Here is a 24,145-nt window from a genome sequence, read left to right on the forward strand (position 1 = left end):
ATATATATTATTAATATATTCAGTGTTGTGTAACCATTCCCACTAAATTCCAGGATTATTTCCCAAAAAGAAATCCCAGAAATCCCATACCTATGAGCATACCATCCCACTTTTCCCTCATCACTTGGCAATGGACAGTCTACCTTTCTGAAAGTTTTATATACATGGATTCTTGGCTTTTGGAGGACCCTCCAAATTCCATATAAATTTTAGAATGAGGTTGTCCATTTCTACAAAAGAGCAGTTGGAATTTTGATAGAGATTGCATTGAATCTACACATCACTTTGGAGAGTATTGCCATCTTGACAGCATTAAATGTTCCAGTCCATAAAATGAGATGAAATGTCTTTATTTATATCTTCTTTAATTTCATTTATTATTATTATTTTGATTCATTGTATACAAATGGAGTACAATTTTCATTTCTATGGTTGTACATGAAGTAGAGTCACACCGTTTGCATAATCATACATGTACATAGGATAATGACGTTTATCTCATACTATTATCTTTCTTTCCCCCTGTCCTCTTCCCACCCATCATTTTCCTCTATACAATCCATCCTTCCACCATTCTTGCCCCCCTCGTTATGTATCATCCATTTATCAGAGAAATCACTGGGTCTTTGGTTTTTTGGGATTGGCTTATTTCACTTAGCATGGTATTCTGCAACTCCATTCATTTACTTGCAAATGCTATAATTTTATTCTTCTTTATGGCTGAATAATATTCCATTGTGTATATATACCAGTTTCTTTATCCATTCATCTATTGAAGGGCATCTAGGTTGGTTCCATAATCTAGCTATTGTGAATTAAGCTGCTATAAACATTGATGTGGCTGAGGCACTGTAGTTAGGATGATTTTAAGTTCTTTGGGTATAGGCCAAGGAGTGGGATAGCTGGGTCAAATGGTGGTTCCATTCCATGTTTTCTAAGGAATCTCCATACTGCTTTCCAGAGTGGCTGCATCAGTTTCTAACCCCACCAGCAATGTATGAGTGTACCTTTTTCCCCAACATCCTTGCCAACACCTATTATTACTTATATTCTTGAAATTAGACATTCTAATTGGGGTGAGATGAAATCTTAGGATAGTTTTGATTTGCATTTCTCTTATTACTAATGATGTTGAACATTTTCTCATGTCTGTTGATTGCTTGTAGATCTTCTTCTATGAATTTTCTGCTCATTTCCTTAGCCCATTTATTGATTGGGTTATTTGTATTCTTGGTGTAGTTTTTTTTTTGGGGGGGGGGATGCTGGGGATCGAACTCAGGACCATGTGCTTACAAGGCAAGCACTCTACCAACTGAGCTATCTCCCTAGCCCCCTTGGTGTAGTTTTTTGAGTTCTTTACAAATTTTGCAGATTAGTACTCTATCTGAAGTATGTGTGGCAAAGATTTTCTCCTACTCTGTAGGCTCTCTCTTCATGTTGTTGATTGTTTCCTTTGCTGAGAAAAAGCTTTTTAGTTTGAATCTATCAATTTATTTATTCCTGCTTTATTTCTTGTGCTTTGGGAGTCATGTTAAGGAAGTCTGGTCCTAAGCTGACATGATGAAGATTTGGACCTTCTTTTTCTTCTAAAAGGTGCAGGGTCTCTGGTCTAATTCCTAGTTCCTTGATCCATTTTTAGTTTTTATGCAGGGTGAGAGATAAGGGTTTAGTTTCATTTTGCTGCATATGGATTTCCAGTTTTCCCAGCACCATTTGTTGAACAGACTATCTTTTCTCCATTGTATGTTTTTGGAACCTTTGTCTAGTATGAGATAACTGTATTTATGTGGGTTTGTCTCTGTGTCCTCTATTCTGTACTATTGGTCTACCTGTCTATTTTGGTGCCAATACCATGCTATTTTTGTTACTATTGCTCTGTAGTATAGTTGGAGGTCTGGTATTGTGATACCTCTTCCTTCATTCTTCCTGCTAAGGATATCTTTGACTATTCTGAGTCTCTTATTCTTCCAAATGAATTTCATGATTGCTTTCTCTATTTCTGTGAGGTACATCATTGGGATTTTAATTGGAATTGCATTGAATTTGTATAGCACTTTTGGTAGTATGACCATTTTGACAATATTAAATCTGCCTATTCAAGATCTTTCCATCTTCTAAAGTTTTCCTTAATTTCTTTCTTTAGTGTTCTGTGGTTCTCATTGTAGAGGTCTTTCATCTCTTTTGTTTGATTGATTTCCAAGTATTTTATTTTTTGAGGTTATTGTGAATGGGGTAGTTTTCCTAAATTCTCTTTCAGAGGATTCATCACTTATGAATAGAAATGCATTAGGTTTTTGAGTATTGACTTTATATCCTGCTACTTTGCTGAATTTATTTATGGATTCTAGAAGTTTTCTGGTGGAATTTTTTGGCTCCTCTAAATATAGAATCATGTCATTGGCAAATAGTGATAGTTTGAGTTCTTCTTTTCCTATGCATATCCCTTTAATTTCTTTGGTCTGTATAATTGCTCTGGCTAGAATTTCAAGGATGTTGTATAGAAGTGGTGAAAGAGGGTATCCCTGCCTTGTTCCAATTTTTAGAGGGAATACTTTCAGTTTTTCTCCATTTAGAATGATGTTGACCATCGACTTAGCATAGATGGCTTTTACAATGTTGATGTATGTTCCTACTATCCCTATTTTTTCCTAGTGTTTTGAGAATGAAGTGGTGCTATATTTTATCAAATGCTTTTCTGCATCTATTGAAATAATCATGTGATTCTTAACTTTAAGTCTGTTAATGTGGTGAATTACTTTTATTGTTTTCCAGATGGTGAACCAACCTTGCATCTCTGGGATGAAACCCATTTGATCATGGTGCACTATCTTTTTAATATTTTTGTATGTGATTTGCTCAAATTTTATTAAGAATTTTTGTGTCTATGTTCATCAGGGATATTGGTCTGAAGTTTTCTTTCCTTGAAGAGTCTTTGTCTGGTTTTGGTATCCGGGTGATACTACCTTCATAGAATGAGTTTGGAAGGGTTCCCTCCTTTTCTATTTCATGGAGTACTTTGAGGAGTGTTGGAATGAGTTCTTCTTTGAAGGTCTTGTACAATTCAGCTGAGAATCCATCTGGTCCCAGACTGTTCTTGGTTGGTAGGCTTTTAATGGCTTCTTGTATTTCATTGCTTGAAACTGATCTATTTAAAATGTGTATGTCCTCCAGATTCAGTTTGGGTGGATCATATGTCTCTAGAAACCTGTTGATGTCTTTGAGATTTTCTGGTTTTTTTGGAGTATAGATTTTCAAAATAGCTTCTAATTATGTTTTGTATTTCAGTCATGTCTGTCATGATATTTCATTTTTCATCCTGAATTTTAGTAATTTGAGTTTTCTCTCTCTTTGTTAGTGTGGCTAAGGGTTATCAGTTTTGTTTGTATTTTCAAAGAACCAATTTTCTGTTTTGTCAATTTTGTGAATTGTTTCTTTTGTTTCAATATCATTGTTTTCAGCTCTGATTTTAATTATTTCCTCTCTTCTAACTACTTTCGGTGTTGATCTGTTCCTTTTCTAGGGCTTTGAGCTGTACTGTTAGGTCGTTTATTTGTTGACTTTTTCTTCTTTTCTTGAATGTGCTCCATGCAATGAATTTTCCTCTTACTGCTTTCATAGCATCCCGGGGATTGTGATATGTTGTATCCTCGTCCTTGTTTACCTTATAAGAATTTTTTTTGTCTCCCCCATGATGTCTTCTGTTACCCATGTTTCATTCAGTAGCATATTAGTCTCTAGGTGTTGGAGTAGTTTCTGTTTTTTATTTTATTATTGATTTCTAATTTCATTCCATTATGATCTGATAGAATACAAGGTAGAGTCTCTGTTTTTTTGTATTTGCTGAGGGCTACTTTGTAGCATACCATATGGCCTATTTAATAAAAGGATACATGTGCTGCTTAGAAGAAAGTGTATTTGTTCGTTGATGGATGAAATATTCTATATATGTCTATTAAGTCTAAGTTATTGATTGTGTTATTGAGATCTATGGTTTCTTTGTTCAGTTTTTGTTTGGAAGATCTGTTTAGTGGTGAGAGATGTGTGTTAAAATCACCTAGTGTTATTGTGTTGTGGTCTATTTGTTTCCTGGAATTGAGAAGGGTTTGTTTGACATACACGGATATGCCATTGTTTGGGGCATAAATATTTGCGATCATTATGTCTTCCTGATTTATGGTTCCCTTAAGCAATATGAAATGTCCTTCTTTATCCCTTCTGACTAACTTCGGCTTAAGGTCCCCTTTATCTGATAAGATGGAAACCCCCACTTTTTTTTACTGAGTCTGTGTTCATGGCATGTTTTTTCCCATCCTTTTACCTTTAGTCTGTGGGTATCTCTTTCCATGAGATGAGTCTCTTGAAGGCAGCATGTTGTTGGGTCTTTCTTTTTAATCCAGTCTGCCAGTCTGTCTTTTGATTGATGAGTTTAGGCCATTAACATTCAGGGTTATTGTTGAGATATGACTTGTATTCCTGGTCATTTTGGCTTAAGTTTGGTTTTTAACTTGACTTAGTTTCTCCTTTAGTTGGCTTTTCCTTTAGGGTAGTTCCTCCCTGTGCTGATTTACATTGTTGTTTTTCATTTCTTCCTCATGGAATATTTTGCTAAGGATGTTCTGTAGTGCAGGCTTTCTATTTGTAAATTCTTTTAACTTTTTTTTTAATCATGGAAGGATTTTATTTCATTGTCAAAACTGAAGGTAAGTTTTGCTGGGTGAAAGATTCTTGGTTGGCATCTTCTAGCTTTTAGGAAGGGTCTGGGCTGAGAAATCTGTTGATATCCATGTTGGTTTCCCTCTGTATGTAATGTGATGCTTTTCTCTCGCAGCCTTCAAAATTCTATCTTTATTTTGTATGTTAGGTATTTTCATTATAATGTGCTTTCATGTGGATCTATTGTAATTTTGTACATGTCATGTCCTGTAAATCTCTTGTGTTTGATTTTCCATTTCATTCTTCTGACTTGGGAAGTTTTCTGATATTATTTCATTGAATAGATTATTCATTCCTTTGATTTGTATCTCTGTTCCTTCCTCAATTCCAGTAATTCTTCAATTAGATCTTTTCATGATATCCCATAATTCTTGGAGGTTCTGGTCATGATTTTTTACCATCTTTTCTGTTTGGTCAACTTTGTTTTAAATATTAAATATCTTGTCTTCATTGTGTGAGGTTCTGTCTTCCAAGTGATCTAGTCAGTTGGTGATGCTTTCTATTGAGTTTTTAATTTGGATTATTGTTTCCTTCATTTCAAGGATTTCTGTTTTTTTTTTTTTCAGAATCTCTTTATTGAAATGATCTTTTGCTTCCTGCATTTGCTCTTTCAACTATTGATTGGTGTCATCATTCATTACCTGCATTTTCTCTCTTATCTCATCCTTCGCTTCTTGGATCATTTTAATTATGTACATTCTGAACTCCTTTTCTGACATTTCTTCTACTATGCTGTCATTGGATTCTATTGATACAGCATCTAGGTTTGTTTAGGACACTTTCTTCCCTTGTTTTTTCATGTTGTTCATGTATCTTCCCCTCTAGCAATGCGAATCCAAGGTATTGCATGTTCCCTCCATAGGCTTATAGTGTCCCTGCAGGTTTCCAACACCTCACCTTAAAGTGGGAGATCAATATTAGCAGCACACAATACAAACAATATGCATCCTTAACCCAATAGTCCCTATTAAGATATTAACAGTATTTTCTTCATAAACAGAGGCGATGAGTTCTGTTACTATCTACAGCATAAACTATAGGTTTATAAAAAGGTCCACTATTTCTAATGGTGGACAAAGAGGATGGGGAAGGGTGTAGGATGTAATGTTAATGAGATGAGAAGTGAGTCTATAGAGGTACTACGTCTTTGGAATAGTGAAAGTGAAATCAAAAGAAATTGGTTTTTAGCATGAGAAAAGGGAGAAAAAGTCTCCAAGGAAACAGATAGGTAAGAGAAAATAGAGAAAAATAATTAAAAAAGAAAAGTAGGAATAGTAGTAATTATACTACTAATAAAATATTCTACAATACAACTATACTGTACTGTTCAAACCTCCTAGTCTTCAGTAGCCTGATGCTCGAGTGGTATTTGATAATGCAGTATCCCATGAAGGGAGCTGCCCTACTAAGGATGGTGGCTTCCAGGTCAGTAATAATCTATGATAGTGGGAAGAGACGATCCCACATGTTGGTAGACGTCCAACCACAGCACGGGCACTAGACCGTTGCTGGAGTCACCATGAGGTGGGCCTGGGATGGGTTGCATTACTGGAGTTACACGTGGGTGGTGGGCCTGGGCTGGGCTGGGCCATCTTCTTTAATTTCTTTCAGTGATATTTTAGAGTTTTCAGTTCCAACTCTTGTACTTATTTGGTTGAGTTTATTCCTAAATGCTTTGTTCTTTGTGCTGCTATTGTAAATGTTATTGTTTTCTTAGGTTTGTGTTCAGATTGTTAATTGCAAGTGTACATATGTATATAGATGTATAGTTGATTTCTATATACTGATTTCGTATCCTGCAACTTTGTTGAACTTGCCCATTAGCATTAATAGTTTTTTTCCCTGTATAGATTTCTTCAGGTCTTTCTGCTTTTATTATCATGTCATCTGTGAATAGTTTTTCCTTCTTTTTTTTCAATCTGGATATCTTTAATTTCTTGTTTAATTGCCCTGGTTGGATCATACAGTGTTGAATAGAATTGATGAGAGTGGGAGGATCTTGTATTTTTTTCATCTCAGGGGAGAACTTTTTTTTTTTTACCATTGAGTATCTAGCTGCATGCTTTTCAATAAACTCCCTTTATCATACTGTGGAATTTCTCTTTTGTTCCGATTTGTACAATTTTTTTCATGAAAGAGTATAGGATTTTATCAAATGCTGTTTCTACATCAGTTCAGATGATATGTGCTTTCCTTCATTCTATTAATAGAATTCCAATCAATTCTATTAATAGAATTGATAGTGTTACATCGGCTGATTTTTCATGTTTAACCACCCTTATATTCCTGAAATAAATCCTAATTGGTTGAGGTATATAGTCCTTTTAGTGTGCTTGGATACAGTTTTGTTTTGTTTTAGTTGTTAATAGACACAATACGTTTATTTTATTTATTTTTATATGGTGCTAAAGATCAAACCCAGTGCCTCATACATGCTAGGCAAGCTCTTTACTGCTGAACTGCAACCCTAGCCCCTGGATACGGTTTTATAACATTTTTGTTAAGGAATTTTGCTTCTGTACTTATAAGTGATATTGGTCTCTAGTTTTCTTCAATCTTTGTTTGTCTTTGGTACCAGGTAACACTGGCTTCATAGAAGGAGTTAGGAAGTGTTCCTTCTTGATAAAATTTTTAATATTTTCTTATTTAACATATGAACTTTTCCATGATCTTCATAATACATTTTGTAATGACCTTCTGATATTGCTGCTGTTTAGATGTGCCAGAACTTGTGAAAATGTTTTGTTTACTTCTGTTTCAATTTTTTGTTACAAATAATACAACAGTGATCATTTGTGTGTGTACCTTTTTACTCTTTAGTGTCTCATTTTTAAGTGTGTACGTTGCATTTAAAACTGTACTGCAAGTATTCTTAATAAAGTATAATCAGATAGAGTCCTGATGATTCTGGGAAATATTTTTTCTGCTTAGTTCATGTGATTTATTTAGAGTTCTTATCATCTATAATGGTACAATGTGGCAGGCTTTTAAAATTTTTAATTGCTGACTTCTTCACTCATTTCATGAGTGATTAGAGTGGAAATCCATCCACAACCACTCACAGTTAATGTGCATTAGTGGCTACGACATTGGAACAAAAATCAGGACTGCCTTAGTAATGTGTTTTCCCACTTCTGAAATTGGAGTATGGGTACTCTGTTACCATGGATATTTACTATTTAAATGTGCTGAAAGGTTTAAAATGCTGTCTTATTTTTGTGGGACCTCATAATGATAAGTAGTAAATTGTCAAACAGGATAATTACAAATTATATGTTAAGATTAATATAAAGTGAAAATCATTTACTATAGTTTAAAAATTCATATTACCTCCATTGTGAATAAAAATTGCATGTTTAAATCTTTCTTTTAACATTAGTTATTTCAATTGCTTCTAAAATAAATATAAATGTTTCATAGATTCTCTAGGAAGAGAAATACTATCTTGATAAAGCAAGATTTGAACCTTAGAATGAAGCGGATCTTAACATTTGCAGTAGCATCAGTGCATTTTGCTTTGCTGATAGTTTGCTTTGCTTGCAGTCCTTTCTTTATTAAAGATATATTTGACTAGTCTTAGAGTTTGAAAAATTATTTCTATTGTTGGGCAGGAGAGCTTAGAAAATTTGAAGAGTAATTCAGCTGTCACACTTGAAACCTAGAGGTACAACCTGAAATTGCATATCAGCTGTTACAGAAATGAGCTTACTCATAAAATTTTGCTGCATCCTGCAGAAAATATGGCAGAACTTTGATTTAATTCTCCTTATGTGTCACAATTACTGATTATAATCTATATATACCAAATATTATCCCTGAAAAATATAGGATAGGACTCATTAAACATTTTTATTCTGAAATATATTATCAGATATGAAATGAAACATTGCTGGTCTAATAAATATACAGGAGCCCATGCAATTAATTCTGCTGTACAACTGCTACTCTAATCCCATATGTACAGCTGAGCACATGACATTTCCACTTGGATGACCTTATTATTTAATTCTAACCTGTTATTTGATGCTGAATCCTTGGTCAATGATGCCACTTCCAATTATAGTGTTTCCATGGAAAAAAATAAATTCTGTTTTGTGATATGTCTTAGAACATAGTAAAAAATGACTATTATCAGTTCGAAGGATATTTGTGCTTTTCCCATTATTACCACAGACTCTCAAGATCCCAAATTGAATTCTTCTCTCATTTCAAACTGCATCCAAGGCAAGACTGCCTGGTATAGTTGAAAGCACTGAACTTGTGTAAGCTTTGAATTCTGCCACTAGTTGTGTGCTCCTTCCTGGACATTATTTTTCCTTATTTTTAAGAGGGTGTTGGACTAGAAGATCTGTAAGATTGCTTTACTTCTCTTCCTGTAACTATTGAAACCTTTGAGTATTTCACTGTGGGTAGGTTGGATGACCTTGAAATGTTACCAGTTTTCTTCTAGTCTCAACATCTGACTTCTTATTCATGGCTCAGTATCAAACAGTTTTGTTTTTCATTAAAATGTTTCCTATTTGTTCCCATTTTTCTTTGTTTTTGCTTTAGTCCAGGCCTTGATCATAAGAAGAGCATCCTATTTCCAAACTTTTCTCACTGTTTTGTCCACGTAGTACTTATTAACTAATCTTCCCTAATGATCAGTTTCATCACATGACTTCTACATGTCATTTGACATCTTCTGATTCTTATTTTCAGCTTTCAAATCCCTGACATTGATTTTAATTATATTGTTTTTCACCTCATCTTTTATATTTTCATCTGTGATTTCACTAAATTAGTCTCTTAACCTGAAATGCCATTTCCTTTTCCCCTTCTGTCATTCTGAAACACCACCTTGTGAAACTCAACCTAGTCACTTTAACAACATATAGTATTCCCTGAGTATTTGTGCTCCCTTAAACTACAATAAGAGATGGAAGAAGTTTTTAAAACTGCATCCTTTATTGAATATCATCTATGTATCAGGCATGTTATCTAATTTAAAACTCTCTCAATTATCCATTGAGATCAGTGGCATTAACCACATTTTACTGAGGATTCCAACTCGGAGAAGTGTACTAAGTTACATAAGACAATACCTCTCATGAGCAGTGGAGTTAGGATTTGAACTCTGGAATATTTTTACTTTTCTCAGGGAAAAAAATGGATAAAGCACATTTAATTACCTTTTTATGCCTCATCACCTACCTCCCCAACAAACACATAAACAGAACTAAAGATACAAATTTAAGTGCTTAGCATATAGTCTGGCACCTAGCAGATATTCTCTGAAGATTTAGATCAAAAATTTTTTAAATTTTGAAAGGACAGGTATTTTGAGATTTTTTTCTATCTTCTTTGTCAAAGGAACTTGAAATATGGGAGACCTTTAATTTTGATAAGGAGGGTCCCATTTTTTTGGAGACTTCAAAGAGATCTCTAATGTAATGTGATTTTAAAAAATTATTTTTAGTTGTAGATGAGCACAGTCACCTTTATTTTATTTATATTTGCATGGTGCTGAGGATCGAAGCCAGGGCCTCAACACGTGCTAAGTGAGCACTCTTCCTCTGAGACACAACCCCAGCCCTAATGTTGTGGTTTGAAGTTTTGAAATCAATGAAAAAATAGCAGAGTATTTTCTTTTTTGCCAGTAAAGTTGGGAAAAGAGATGACCTTCATGTGTACATTCAGCAATCATCCTTTTATAGCACTGACTTGATAACATTAGGGATGAGAGTCAACAACTCAAGCAGTGTTAGTTAATGAGATTTTACAAGAAGTCATACAAATTGTTGGAAGTTACTTATATACTACTTTTGGATTAATAAATGACTGTCATAGTGAAAATATGGTTTTTAAGCTTAGTAGCTACTGCCAGGCATGGTGGTACACACTTGTAATCCCAGCAGCTTGGGAGGCTAAGGCAGGAAGATCTCGAGTTCAAAGCCAGCCTCAGAAAAAGCGAGGCACTAAGCAACTCAGTGAGACCCTGTCTCTAAATAAAATACAAAATAGGACTGGGGATGTGGCTCAGTGGTCCAGTGCCCCTGAGTTCAATTCCTTGTACCAAAAAAAAAAAAAAAAGGACTAGTAGCTACTTATGGGGATATAGACAGAATGGTCTCTAACTTAGAAAATTTCATTCTAAAATTATGATTATAGTGATTGATCCCATTTTTGTGGCCTCACTCTTCTATATAATTTACTCCGCAATGCCTGCCTTTAAAACCCTCACAACTCTCCCAAACTTTAATCTTTAAGTCTCAACCCACTGCTAGGTATTTCTATCAATGATGTATCATCTCAGACCTAGCATTCATCCTGTGCTAAATTGTATAATTATATGTGGATGTTATTGGATTACCTTCCCAAGTAGAGTATAACATTTTAGTGTAAGGACCAAGACTTACACTCCTTTGAATCTCCTGTACTTGTTATATTGTTGTGTGTATAATGGGAGTTCAAATACATGATTGTGATAGTTTTTGTGACTAAAGTAGCTCTTCTCTGGGTAACTTCAAAAACCGAGAAATCACCCAGAATTCAGGTATAGTTGCAAACGCTATAGAACAACAAATATGTGCTGTTTTGTACCTTGTAAACATGACAGCAACATCTTTGAAAATTGTTATGTGCTACTTCAGCAGAAGATGATTTCTTCTTTGATGTGTATGTTAAATACATTTATTTAAATCCATTCTAACCTTTAGAGGTGAGGGATATGCTTATCACCTTGATTGTGGTGATATTTTCACAAGTAGATGCATGTGTCCAAATGCATGGAATTGTATACATTAAATATGTATAGTTTTGTTTTTAAATGTACATCAATAAAGATATAAAGATTAAATCCCCTCTCTCTTTTAACAGGCAGTATAAAATTATGGTATGTATTTTTGCTGTTTGTCTCACATTAGGCTGGTTTGATTTTCTGTGTGTTAGGCTTGTTTTTATTTCTCCTTTGTCTACACTTTGTCTTCTATTTTTTTCTTTAGTACTTCTGGTCTTTAAAGTGTCTTGCTTCATGCCAACAGCATATTTTGAATTTTTAAAATTTTCTTGAGGTTGCTAATATGGACTTGAGGACAAGAACCATGATTTATTTGTCTTTTTGTTGACAATATGTCTAGCAGTGTCTGGCAAAATGCCAATTAGTGGCAGACCACTCAGGTCTCCCAATAGTAGAGATCAGTACTTCTTATTTATTGCTGTGTGGGCCCCAGCAACAATGGCCCTCTAAATTAAAAACCTTTAGTGATGGGGGGGCCGGGTACCAGGGATTGAACCCGGGGCATTTAAATATTGAACTATATCCCCATCCCTTTTTATTATTTTTTTTTATTTTGTGACAGGTTCTCACTTAAGTTGCTTAGGGCCTTGCCAAATTGCTGAGGTTGGCTTAGAACTTGAGATCCTCCTGCCTCAGCCTCCCAGGTCGCTGGGATTACAGGTTGCACTACCACCCCTGGCTCCTTAGTGATGATTGACTCTTAAGTTAACGCTTTAACAAGTTTTGACTATGATTTTAAGCTTTTGGAAAACATCTTTTATTGAGTAAGTGAATATATGTAAAGAGAATACTGATTATGCTGCCCTGTATAAAATGGGTGTACATCTGAATTTATGTTCTCTGATTGGTGTATTTGCCATTAGTCTTATGTTAAAGTACCTTTTAATCAATGTATGAAATTTGTTGTGATAGTTAAAATGTGTTTTTAAAAATCTTGCTTTCCCTATCTCCTGCCTTCTTTGTTTTTATAAAGTTACCAGGGAGTGACATTGCCAGTGGAAGTGATGTACTTTCAGATGTCATACCCAGTATTCCAAGTTCACCTTGCCTGCTTCCTAAAAAGAAAAACAAGCACCGGAATTTGGATGAACTTCCTTGGAGTGCAATGACAAATGATGAACAGGTAAAAATGTTGACTTGCTTAATTGAAAGCCTATGTGTGGAGAATATGTGAAGCCCATTTTATTACCTATTTAAAGCCACTTGGTAAATATGGATTGCTTAGTGAATCTGAATTTGAGATTTGACTGTTTTTTGGGGACCAAATGTAATACATAAGATATAGTATAATACATAAGATACAAATATAATGCATAAGATACATTATAATTGGTATAATGAAGGACCAGAGGTTTTAGCATTGATATTGTTTATTGTAATTTTTTCATCATATAGGTGGAATATATTGAGTATCTCAGCCGTAAAGTCAGTACTGAGATGGGCCTTCGGGAGCAACTTGATATTATTAAAATCATTGATCCTTCTGCTCAAATCTCCCCTACAGACAGTGAGTTTATCATTGAACTTAACTGTCTCACAGATGAAAAACTGAAGCAGGTATGTAAATACAGATTATATGCCTATTCAAAATGCCACCATCTTATAAAATGTAGAATTGAATAATCATGCATATATACATAGAGAAATTACTGTTGTGATTTGTTGTATTAAAAAAATGATGATGGGGGGGCTAGGGTTGTAGCTCAGTGGTAGATCACTTGCCTAGTGCCTGTGAGGCACTGAGTTCAATCCTCAGCACCACATAAAAGTAAATAAAGAAACAAAGGTCTTTTTTTTTTTTTTTTTTTTTTTTTGGTGCTGGGGATTGAACCCAGGGCCTTGTGCTTACAAGGCAAGCACTCTACCAGCTGAGCTATCTCCCCAGCCCCAAAAACAAAGGTCTTAAAAAAATGATGATGGGGGCTGGGGAGATAGCTCAGCTGGTAGAGTGTTTGCCTCGCAAGCACAAGGCCCTGAGTTTGATCCCCAGTAATGCAAAAAAAAAAATGATGATGGGACTGGGGATATAGCTCAGTGGTAGAGCACTTGCTCGCCTAGCATATGAAGGACTTGGGTTCATTTCCTAGCACCACAAAGAAAAGAAGAAGAAAATAAAAGAAGAAATTAAGGTAATATTGGAGAACATATGCTTTTAAAAGGTTTTATGTACTTTTCTGGTCAATGTGGATCTAGAACTTGCCAGTTCAGTTGTAGAGGATTTGAAACAATTTTACCATATAAGAGGTAGTTGAGCTGAGGTATAGATTTATTCAAACTCAGTTTACAAAAGATGAATTGACAGAATCAAAGTACTAATTAAGAAGCTCTATACTTTACATTAGCTGAGTGAGGGCTTTGAATAGACTCATGGAGTAATTGACTAGGGTGAAATCTGATGAATATTCCCTCTGCTGTTCTGAAATGTACATTTCTGGTATCTTCTAACTATAGTATTTGTTGCTCCCTTTTTCTCTAGTATATGGGTAAATAAATACTTAGTATTTTTATGTTCTGCTTTTGGTTTGTTTTGCATTTATCATCTCTGAAAATTTTATGTCATTTCAGTTTTTCTCTCAACATAGAATACGATTTTCTACATTCCAGCCCATTTTTCTTTATTATGCTAAATTTATGCCTTGCATTTGAAGACAGATACCATTGGCCCATTGCTGAAGTATAGGAATAAATACCCTAATCATAGATACAATCATTAAGTCATCTTAAGTGGAGACTTTTACAAATGATTAATCACATATAGTGTGCTTTGTTTTGATTTCTTTTAGCCTTCTAGTCACTGATTATATTTTTATGTTTTGAAAGTCTATGTCCATAATACGTTTTCTAGAGTTTCGAACATGGTAAATTTTTTTGGTAATTGTTTTAAATTTAGAGATTTCCATTGCGCTTCTGTTCTGCCTTATTTATACATTTGTAACACTTTTGACAGTTTTTTGGATTAAGGACAATGTGCTTTTTTTCCTCCAGCATGTTGACAGTCAACCATCATGGTATAACACTAATCAAGTTTTCACCCTAATGTTTCAAGGTCAGAAACTATATCAAGGAGCATAGCCCTCGCCAGCGGCCTGCAAGAGAGGCCTGGAAGAGAAGCAACTTTAGTTGTGCAAGCACTAGTGGAGTGAGCGGTGCCAGTGCCAGCGCCAGCAGCAGCAGTGCCAGCATGGTCAGTTCTGCAAGCAGCAGTGGGTCCAGTGTTGGAAACTCTGCTTCAAACTCCAGTGCCAACATGAGTCGAGCACACAGTGACAGCAACCTGTCTGCAAGTGCAGCAGAGCGGATTCGGGATTCAAAAGTAAAATGTCTAATCAATACAAAACTTTACCTTTCAATATTAACAATAGTCCTTCTTCATTTAAACTTCTTGAACAGTGAAATTTGTCTATCTAGATGCCTGTGGGTTTTGGTTTTAAGTGAACAAGCAGGATGCTCTGCTGTCAAACAGAGCACTTGAGGCTGAGTGCTTTGAAGTACTCTTTTGACCCACAATCATTTGCATTCAATTTTATCTGATTTTTGTGTCTGTCTTAAGATATTAATGGAAAATACTGAGTAATTCTCAAGATTGCAATATTGACTGCAACTCACTACTGAGCGAATCTCACTATGTTGCTGATGTTGCTGTCTATTAGCTCCTAAAAATGTTGTGTGTCTTTTGTGTATGTAAAGTGTTTTCTTGATGTTTTAACCTTGAATGTTCTTTCTTAGCTAATTTAAAAATATAATGATGCCTTCTGTAATTTCTGTCTACTCTTTTCCCAGTGAAAAAAATTCTGTATAGTATTGTTGGGTACTTTTAAAAAACAGAAGGTATAAGTGTATGTGGAGTAGTTCTGTGACTTAACAGGAGTGTTTGGTTTCTTGCAGTGGTACAGTCTAGAGCCAATTTAAAGATGAAAAGAGAATCTCTTTAACTCTTTGGGAACTCAGTGGTGACTTAAAGATGCACACTGATTTCTTTCCTGGTTCTTAACAAGCTAGCAGAAACATAGCCAGCTTTGTTGGTTGCCAGGGGATTTCTCTTGATATGTGGCCATTCCTTTTTGGCATTAGTTCCCCATTATTGAAGATTGGAGTATTCACTGGGGTTCTAATGGGCTTTTAAGATGATATTTGCCTAATATAAAAAGGCATGATTCTTTCCCAGCCATTATAAAAATTGCTAGTGCTTTTGGGTGAAAGGCTCCTTAAAAGCATAAGTAGTAGAGATTTGTACAATATTTTCTACATTCTGGACTCATTATTGTTCCCTAGTATTAATTTTGTTTTCATTATGCATTGACACCAGTGTATCTTAATTTGATTAAAAAAAAGTAAGTGTCTGGTTATCCATAGCTAGCCCAAGTGATCAAGTATCAGCCCTTCCTAGTTAGAAGAATTGCTGGTCAAATGCCATAAAAATAGAATCTTAAAGAATCATTTTCACATCTAGGCCAGTGGCTCACTGATTAACATAGGAATCATACTGCAGAGGAATTTGAACATCTCTTAAAATTTGGAAAAGTGAATATTAGTCAATAAAAAACACTTTGGGGTGGACATGCCAAGATGAAACCTTACTGATCTAGAGCTTTTTACTTTGACAGAAACGATCTAAGCAGCGGAAGTTACAGCAGAAGGCCTTCCGCAAGAGGCAGCTGAAGGAGCAGAGGCAGGCCCGGAAGGAGAGGCTCAGTGGGCTCTTCCTTAATGAAGAAGTGTTGTCCTTGAAAGTGACTGAGGAAGACCATGAAGCAGATGTTGATGTTTTGATGTAATAAGGATGAATTTATCAGCATTCTTTCTAAGCATTATTCTGTCCTTATTGGTTTACATGCATCTTGACCAAAATTTTGGTTAGGGCTGTGCTGATATACCATTAGTAACTTAGGCCAGTGATTCTCAGAGGGTGGTCCCAGGACCTGCTTTAGCATCACCTGAGGAATTGTTAAGATTGCTTAATATTGAGTCCCACTCCAGACCCAGTGAGTCAAAAACCTCGGAGAGTAGTCCGGCATTGTGTTTCAACCAGTGCTAGGGCTACTCTGATGCACATTCTAATTTAAGAACCACTGGTTTAAGCAAATGTTTTGACTATTTAAACTTTATGGTAGTTATGTGGGTTTTTTCCAAGTCTAGTACTTTTTAGGATATTTTACTTCACGGTACTGCTGAAAAGTAGTTTGTTATGTACATGTGTATAGATCATAATTCAGTCCCCCTCCCCTTTTTGTGGTGCTTGGGATGGAACCCAGGGCCTCACGCATGCCAGGCAAGTGCTCTACCACTGAGCCATATCCCTAGCCCCTCAGTTCCCTTCTTAATGTTAAGATTTCTTAGTTTACTTTTTCTAAAGGGCCATAGCATAATTCTCAATTTCTTGTGGGAATCTTTCTTGAGGTGGGAGTGGGGTAGGGTAGGGGTGTGTGTAAAGTGTGGATTGCTGTTTACTATAGTGCCTTCATTAGATTTAGTTCTATTTGTTTTCATTCATTGTTAACTCAAAGGTGTAAACAGGCCCTAATCTTTTTCCAGTTAGATTTTTTGTTTTGTTTTTCCCTTTACATAAAATTTAAATCTTTCTGCAAATGATAACTACTGAGGATATATTGTTAGTAGTAGCCGAATTTTAGACTCAATGCTATGTTGATTCGTATGCAAATAGAGAAAGCAATTAAGCAAAGCAACTGATTCTGTTTTCCCATTGCTTTCTGAAATTTTGGGCTGCAAAATTGTTTCAAAGATAGAAAATCTCTCTCCTCTCACTCTCTTTCCCCATCTCATTCTCTGTTTCTCAAGTTCTTTTTGTAGATTATTGTTCATCCAGCACAGCTCTAATTTTTAAATATTTGTTATAAAAGCTTCAGGCATGTGAACAGGTTAATGTTCAAAATTAACTGATGACAGGCTTTAGAGTTCTGCTAAACTTCTCTATAAATTGCTGTAAGTATATAGATCAGTGAGTTACAGAAAACACCTAGCTTGTTGGTTATTAATAGAACTCTAAATTTAAATGTGAAATCATGGAGATTCTTTAAATGTTTTCACAGAGAATTTATTGTGAATTTAGAAATAGAGTGATTCCTTCTCTTCTAACACATGTCTTTGAATGTGCACATGGGTTAAAGAAGATGGAAATTAATACTACTGACAATCAAGCTGCTTTTCAACTTTCATAATTTTCTTTTTATAGTGAATAACATTTAGGAGGTAATCCTGATTCTGTAGGAAGAATCATAACCAATATTTTTTTAAACTCCAGAGTCCAGAGGTTAATAGAATTTCTACTTCTTTTTAACATTAGCTCATTTAAAAAGATCAAATTAAATTCTTAATTCTCAGTTGTTACAAGGCTTAAACTTTGCTGTAATCACTTATTTTGAAATTTTGATTTATTTTGATTCCTTGTAAGTTAAAGAATTGAAACTGAGGAAAAAATTAATCCATCGCAGTTTTTCAAGGTCTGTAATTTAGTAGTAGTGACCTTTTGAAGACCACAGCTAAAGTCAGAATGTAAAATTTACTACAATAAAAGCATATGTGTGTCTTTCTGACTTTCCTCTTACTCCCTCTTTGGTGCCCCTACCCAGCTTAGAGGACTCAGAGAGCTGGAGAAAGACCCCAGACTACTTGGAAGAAGAAGGAAAGGGTCAACCTCATTATTTTCCCTTCCAAATATAGGAAGAGTAAAGGGAGAGAAGAGCAAATACATCTGAATTCTCTACCTGCTCTTACCAAAAACAAAATCCCACAGAAATATTGCCTGCTCTTTACCTATTGTTTAAGGAAAAGAGACCACATTGGGAGACTGTAGAGCAGCATTTAGCTGCCACATACTTGGAAACTATTTACTTTATGTGGTAACCTGTAAAAGAAAATCCCAGTGGTCACTAAAAGAAATTCCTGAACAGGGTCATGATGTAGTTTTAAGACCAATTCCTCTATTCTACCAACAATCACATAGTTTTATTAACTTAGATTTAACTTAAGTCACTATTAAACAAATTTACCAAAGTGCCACAAAGCGAATTTTTAAAGTTTGTAAAGTTTTGATTGTTTGTAGAATGTGTCATAAAATTTTGTGTAAATCTGGATGCACTATCTTTACAGTACTATAAATTAGAGCCAACCCATAAAGTTGATTTGGAAGAGAATGAAAATATTTCTTTCAGTTAAAAGAAAAAAAAGTAAATAACTTGAACTTGCCTGTAATCTAAGAGGAAGATTGCCGGGTCTTTCTCTATCCCTCTAAAAAAGAAGCCAGCACAAAAAGATATGCTTTTTATCTGTTTTAATGCCGCATGTGGCTAATTAACGTTTGAATGATCTCTTTCTTGGAATAAGTAAATATTTATTCAATCTGTTATCTCTCTGAGTTCAATTTAAAAGAAATACAACTCAGTATTTATCCTTCTTAAATATAAACCCTTATTAACCAATTAGTACAAATGCAAGACTTGTTTGTCCCAGTGTTGGTTCTCATTTGTACAGAACTGACATTGCTGCAAATAATTCTCCTCTTTAAAAATAAAGCTTGCTAACAGAATACATGATAAAGTTCACACAGACTTTCCAGAGACTTTTGATTAGAGATCTTGTAATGGTATTTCAGTCCCTACTGCAACTTTTAAAAGTGTGAAGCTTGAGTTAAATAAAACGGCATGTATTTTTCTACAGTTTTGCAACCAATTAAAGAAAGACAGTGTGCTATAATGTGTAGTGGGGTGTAAAGGGCTAATTCATTCTTTCTCAACAAAAACTTAAAGTAATACTTCTTTTTCATGAGACTTGTCTCATATTTTGTTGAATGGTGACAGTTTAGTTCAGTTTCTCTGACCATTGGGTAAAACTGCAGAATTAATCCCAGAAACTGATTTAATAAAATTATATCTCTTTATAGATTGGGTAGAGGTCTCATTTTATTTAGCTTTTGAAAATGCTAAATCCCCAGAAAACTAAAATTACAAGAAATTATTATATAAAGTTATCCAGATTCTGATGAGCTTTAAAAATTGTAAAAATTTGTCAAATATCTTCATATTTAAGCCAAAAATGTTAGTATATAAACAATATAGAAGTCTTGTTTGTTTTGGGTTCTTCTGTAGACTTTTTGTTCATGGCTTAGTCTTTTAGCCTCATGTGCCTTAAAACGTGGTGAACTCTGTACTTTTTGTCACTATCAGGCTTCTTCAAACTCCAAAAATTATCATGTGATAATTCATTTTATATAATGCCCATGGTATTTGGATATCAGTAAGTAAAACCTTTGAGTTGAACCAATATATAGTGATAGAGTGTAAAACAAAACAAAATCCTTCAGATCGTAAATTTCATTTGTGTAACTTGATTTTCTACCCAGTTGGATCATTGAAAACTTTAAAGGTTATCTGAGGTATGACTTAATGTATTCTGTTTTTTTTCCCCTGAGAAAAGTCATAGGCCAGGATACTTTTTTAAACCAGATAACTTGCAGTTATCTGGAAAGAAAATATTCAAGATATAGGAAAACATTTCAAGAGCCAGTAGTATATAGCAAGCTGATTCTCTTTTTAACTTTAGGAATTCTTTGAATTCATTTGTGTCATAGTTGGAATACTGCCCTGCCTTTCATCTCTGTGACCAAAATACCTGACAAAAACATCTTAAAGGAGGAAAAGTTTAATTTGGGCCCACAGTTACAGAAACTCAGTCCATAGACAGCTGGCTACATCACTGAGCCTGAGGTGAGGCAGAACATCATGGCAGAAGGACATGGTGAAGGAAAACTGCTCAACTCATGATAGCTGGAAAGCAGAAGTGGAGCCAGGGACAAAATATAATTCCCTAAGGGCATGCTCTTCAGTGATCTACTTCCTCCAGCCATGCCAGTTACCACCCAGTAATCCATTCAAATTATCAAACCATCAAAATGATTAATCCACTGATGAGGTTATAGCTCTCAAACTAATCTTATTTTACCTCTTAATGTTTCTTCATTGTCTATCACATGAGCTTATTGGGGAATAACTCATATCCAAACAACACAATACTTTAACAAATTAACCTTTTTAGCACTTCTATCTTATTTGGCATTGATGGGGGAATACTTCTGTCCATTCTTATTTTGGAACAGTTGATAGTAAAATTCCTAGTTACATTAAATAATTATGTTGACATTGAGTACAATGATATTCAACATGTCTAAATTACAACTAAATTTAATCATGAAAAGGACTATTAGGAAATAGATTTGTATACATATGTATTGTGGAAACTTCAGATTAGTTTTAAGTCTGATAAATTTTTTCTTAAAACTGAAATTAGGTTAAGTGGGTAAGTACAATCAGAGATACTTTGAGCTAAGCACCTCTAAGCATAGTATCTGGAACATACTCCTTAGAATATTTAAGTCTTAATGTTACCAGCCATGTTCTGGGGTCATGTTGTGTTTCTTGGCTCTTGTGTTCTTGCAGGAGAAAAGAGAGGGGGGGTCTCAACTTTTGGACTGATAGTAGGATTGCATCAGATTTTAAGTCCCTACTTCACAGGATCTTACCCTCAGGTACCTTTACTATTGTAATGAAATTAAAATCATATGCTAAAGGTCTGAAGGCAACTCTGGTCACTTTGGTCCACCTAACCAGTTCTATTGGAACTTGATTTTTAAAAAAATTTAAACAGACTTCAGGGTGGATGGGCTTTGCTTTTAATTATCCTATCTTCCTCATTCATGGAAATTTTGGTGTGTATAGGGTTACAAAGGCTCCACTTCAGGGTAATTTGTGTTCTTTTAGGCAGGGAGAAGTCTTAATTTGCTCATTCCTGAGAATAACTACAGATAATAGGTTGTAACACATCCTATTGCCTTAAGCCAGGGTAGGGCCTGAGTGGCCTTAGGTAAATTGCTTTTTAAAAGAAAGCATGTGGGTAGGCCAACACAGAATGCCCAGTCTATAGAATTATCCCCTTAGCTTAATGTTCCTACTGCTCATGTCTATCTGCTACCTGTCATTATTTCTTTGGAAAGTAAATAACTTATTCCAAAAGGCTTAGAAAGAACTCTGAGAATTCTTGTAATTGGGTATTAAGAGTAAGGAATTTGCATGGTATAGTCGAAGATCTGCATTGACTCACTAAAAATTGTATTCTCATTTTTAAAATATTAAAATTATTTTCAGCTCCTCTTCCAATTATTTTTAATTAATGTTATTAATGTCTTAACCTAGATCAAATAATGGTAAATTACATTTTAATTTGACATTCATGAGGAACTCAGAAAAACTGGATTGGTCTGGTTTGGTCTTTGCTGAATTTGTAGTACTTCTTTGTTGTCAAGTTTATTCTGTTACATTTTTGTGGTCAATGGAACCTGTGGAAATCTGTGTTCTTTTTTGTGGTGAGGGATGGAGGTGAAAAAAGATTGAATTGCTTAATTACGCATATACATTTTGACTATGTAAAGGTAGTTGTACAAGTAATATGTATAAATGACAAGTTAATACTTAATCTTCTGGATTGTTCTAAGGAACAGTGGCCTGAAGCCATGACTTGTTTTGTGGAGCTACTTGCTCTTACAGTAGGCAACCTATTGTAAAATGAAACTTTGGAGTTAGTTTATCTAGCTGAGGCTTTTAAAAATGGAGCAGATAATCTCTGTTCCTGTAGTGAATTCATTTAATTTCCTATTTGATATTTCCTAATTTAGATAGAAATATTAGACATTCTAAATCTTTGTGTTGGGAATTAATAGAATTCTTGTCAAAAGATATTAACAATCAACACTATGTAAGACATTTCACAAATGGTTAAGTATTTCAGATTGTTTGAGGGGTTTTTTTGGTGTTTGTTTTTAGTTTCAAAGATCAGTTATGTAGCATCAATATAACCAAAGCAAGTAGGAAGTTGACTGGTTTGGAGAATCTTCAAGTAGTCTTAAATACTGTAATGTATCAGTTGTTAACCAGGATTTATTTTTTCTGTATTCCTGCTAAATGTATTAATGCACTTTTGTATATATAACTGTCTTCTGTACATTCTGTACTTACTACAGTGTATATAAAGCCTGTTTTTCCTGAAGCTGTGTGAAAAAATAACAATAGTTCTAACAAGTCATTTCTATTTTGAGTTCCTTCTTGTACTTGAAAGTAATTCAGTAGTTAAGTCTAAATGAGTATGTGTGGTTGTAATTAAAACTGGCTATGTGGCAGAGCTGTCCTTTGAACTGAATATCAGAATGAAAAATGTTTCAGTTATTAAGAACTCTTGTAATAATATCATTTTATTGTTTCTTTTGATGTCTGAGTTTTTACAAACCCCACTGCTGGTTACCACTTTATACTTCTGAATCAGTTCCTTTCATGTTCAATCCTAGAACACTGACCAGCGGAAAAAAATTGCTGTCTTTCCTTTAGCTCTCTGGTTAGAGCCCATTTTCCCAAATGTCGTTGGCAAAATATATTTTTTTCTGAAGATATTAGATTTCAAGAGAGAAATCAGCATTGATAATAAGTGAAAATTAGGCCTTATTTTGTTGACAAAAATCATCCATTTTCCTTATATGTCACTCTAAATCTTTTTAAGTTGTGATTTTATAAAAGAAATCCCTGTGAACAGTTTTATGTATACAAACAGGAGCAGTTCAGCTTTTCAGCAGCAACTTTATCTCTTGCCACTAGAGGGAGTTCTATGATTGCTCTCTCCTTTGGAAAACGTCCTAGCTGCTTTTCCTTTGTTTTTAATTTCGGAGGTTGGCATAGACCTTATTCTCAAAATTCCTTTTGTGGTATTAAGTACTTTCATTTATTAGTCAAAGGTAAGTTAATTAAGCTTGTTTAATGAAGCCAGTCTTATTCATGCTTTTCTGTATTTTTCAATTTTTAATAAATGTGAGTTAGGTATTAAGTGAAATTTGAGTATGTGTGTTTCTTTTATGTACTTGAGAGCGTACTGTCTCTACCGTAGCCACTAGCTGCATGTGGCTATTTATTTATTTATTTATTTTAAATATAGTTTTTAGTTGTAGGTGGACACAATACCTTTATTTTATTTATTTATTTTTATGTGGTGCTGAGGATTGAACCCAGTGCCTCACATATGCTAGGCAAGTGTTGTATTGCTGAACCCCAACCCCAACCCCACATGTGGCTATTTAAATGAAATAAAACTAAATAAAATTTGAAAGTTAATAGCTTAGTCTGATAGCAGTGCTTCAAGTGCCCAGTAGCCACATGTGGCTATTTAAATGAAATAAAACTAAATAAAATTTGAAAGTTAATAGCTTAGTCTGATAGCAGTGCTTCAAGTGCCCAGTAGCCACACGTGAAATAGTTCTCTTTCTCTATTGGAAAGCACAGGCTCTAGAACATTCCCACAGAGAGTTCTTGACAAAACTGCAGTAGAGATTTGATGGCTTATGTAGTGGGCCATTAATCATTATTTTACCAGTGAATGATAATGAGTGACTAAAAACTACTCTTTACAGCTAATTGTTGTGATTGGCGTGAGAAGAAAAGCAAAATGTGTTTCATCTTCACCTTCATTATAGCAACTACCAAAGTTGAGAACTTGGTGGTTTCAAGGAGGAATTACTCAAATATTGACCATTTCATTTGACTATTGAAAAAATACATTTGAATCCTGTGGGAAATTTGGTGGGTTTTCCCAGGTTTGTATATTTTA

General features: G+C 34.7%; 1 protein-coding gene across 1 annotated transcript in view; it reads left to right on the forward strand.

Moving 5' to 3' along the window:
- Fam199x (family with sequence similarity 199, X-linked) overlaps nt 1-23,374 on the forward strand; it is a 36,430-nt gene extending 13,056 nt beyond the window's left edge. Inside the window, exons 3-6 of the mRNA XM_047536530.1 lie at nt 12,465-12,614; nt 12,887-13,048; nt 14,538-14,804; nt 16,096-23,374. Of these exons, the coding sequence (XP_047392486.1) occupies nt 12,465-12,614; nt 12,887-13,048; nt 14,538-14,804; nt 16,096-16,266 (750 nt within the window). The 3' untranslated portion in view covers nt 16,267-23,374. The remainder of the gene's footprint in view (nt 1-12,464; nt 12,615-12,886; nt 13,049-14,537; nt 14,805-16,095) is intronic.
- Nucleotides 23,375-24,145: the final 771 nt, after the last annotated feature.

The sequence above is a fragment of the Sciurus carolinensis genome, chromosome X, assembly GCF_902686445.1.
Source record: "Sciurus carolinensis chromosome X, mSciCar1.2, whole genome shotgun sequence".
NCBI lineage: Eukaryota > Metazoa > Chordata > Mammalia > Rodentia > Sciuridae > Sciurus > Sciurus carolinensis.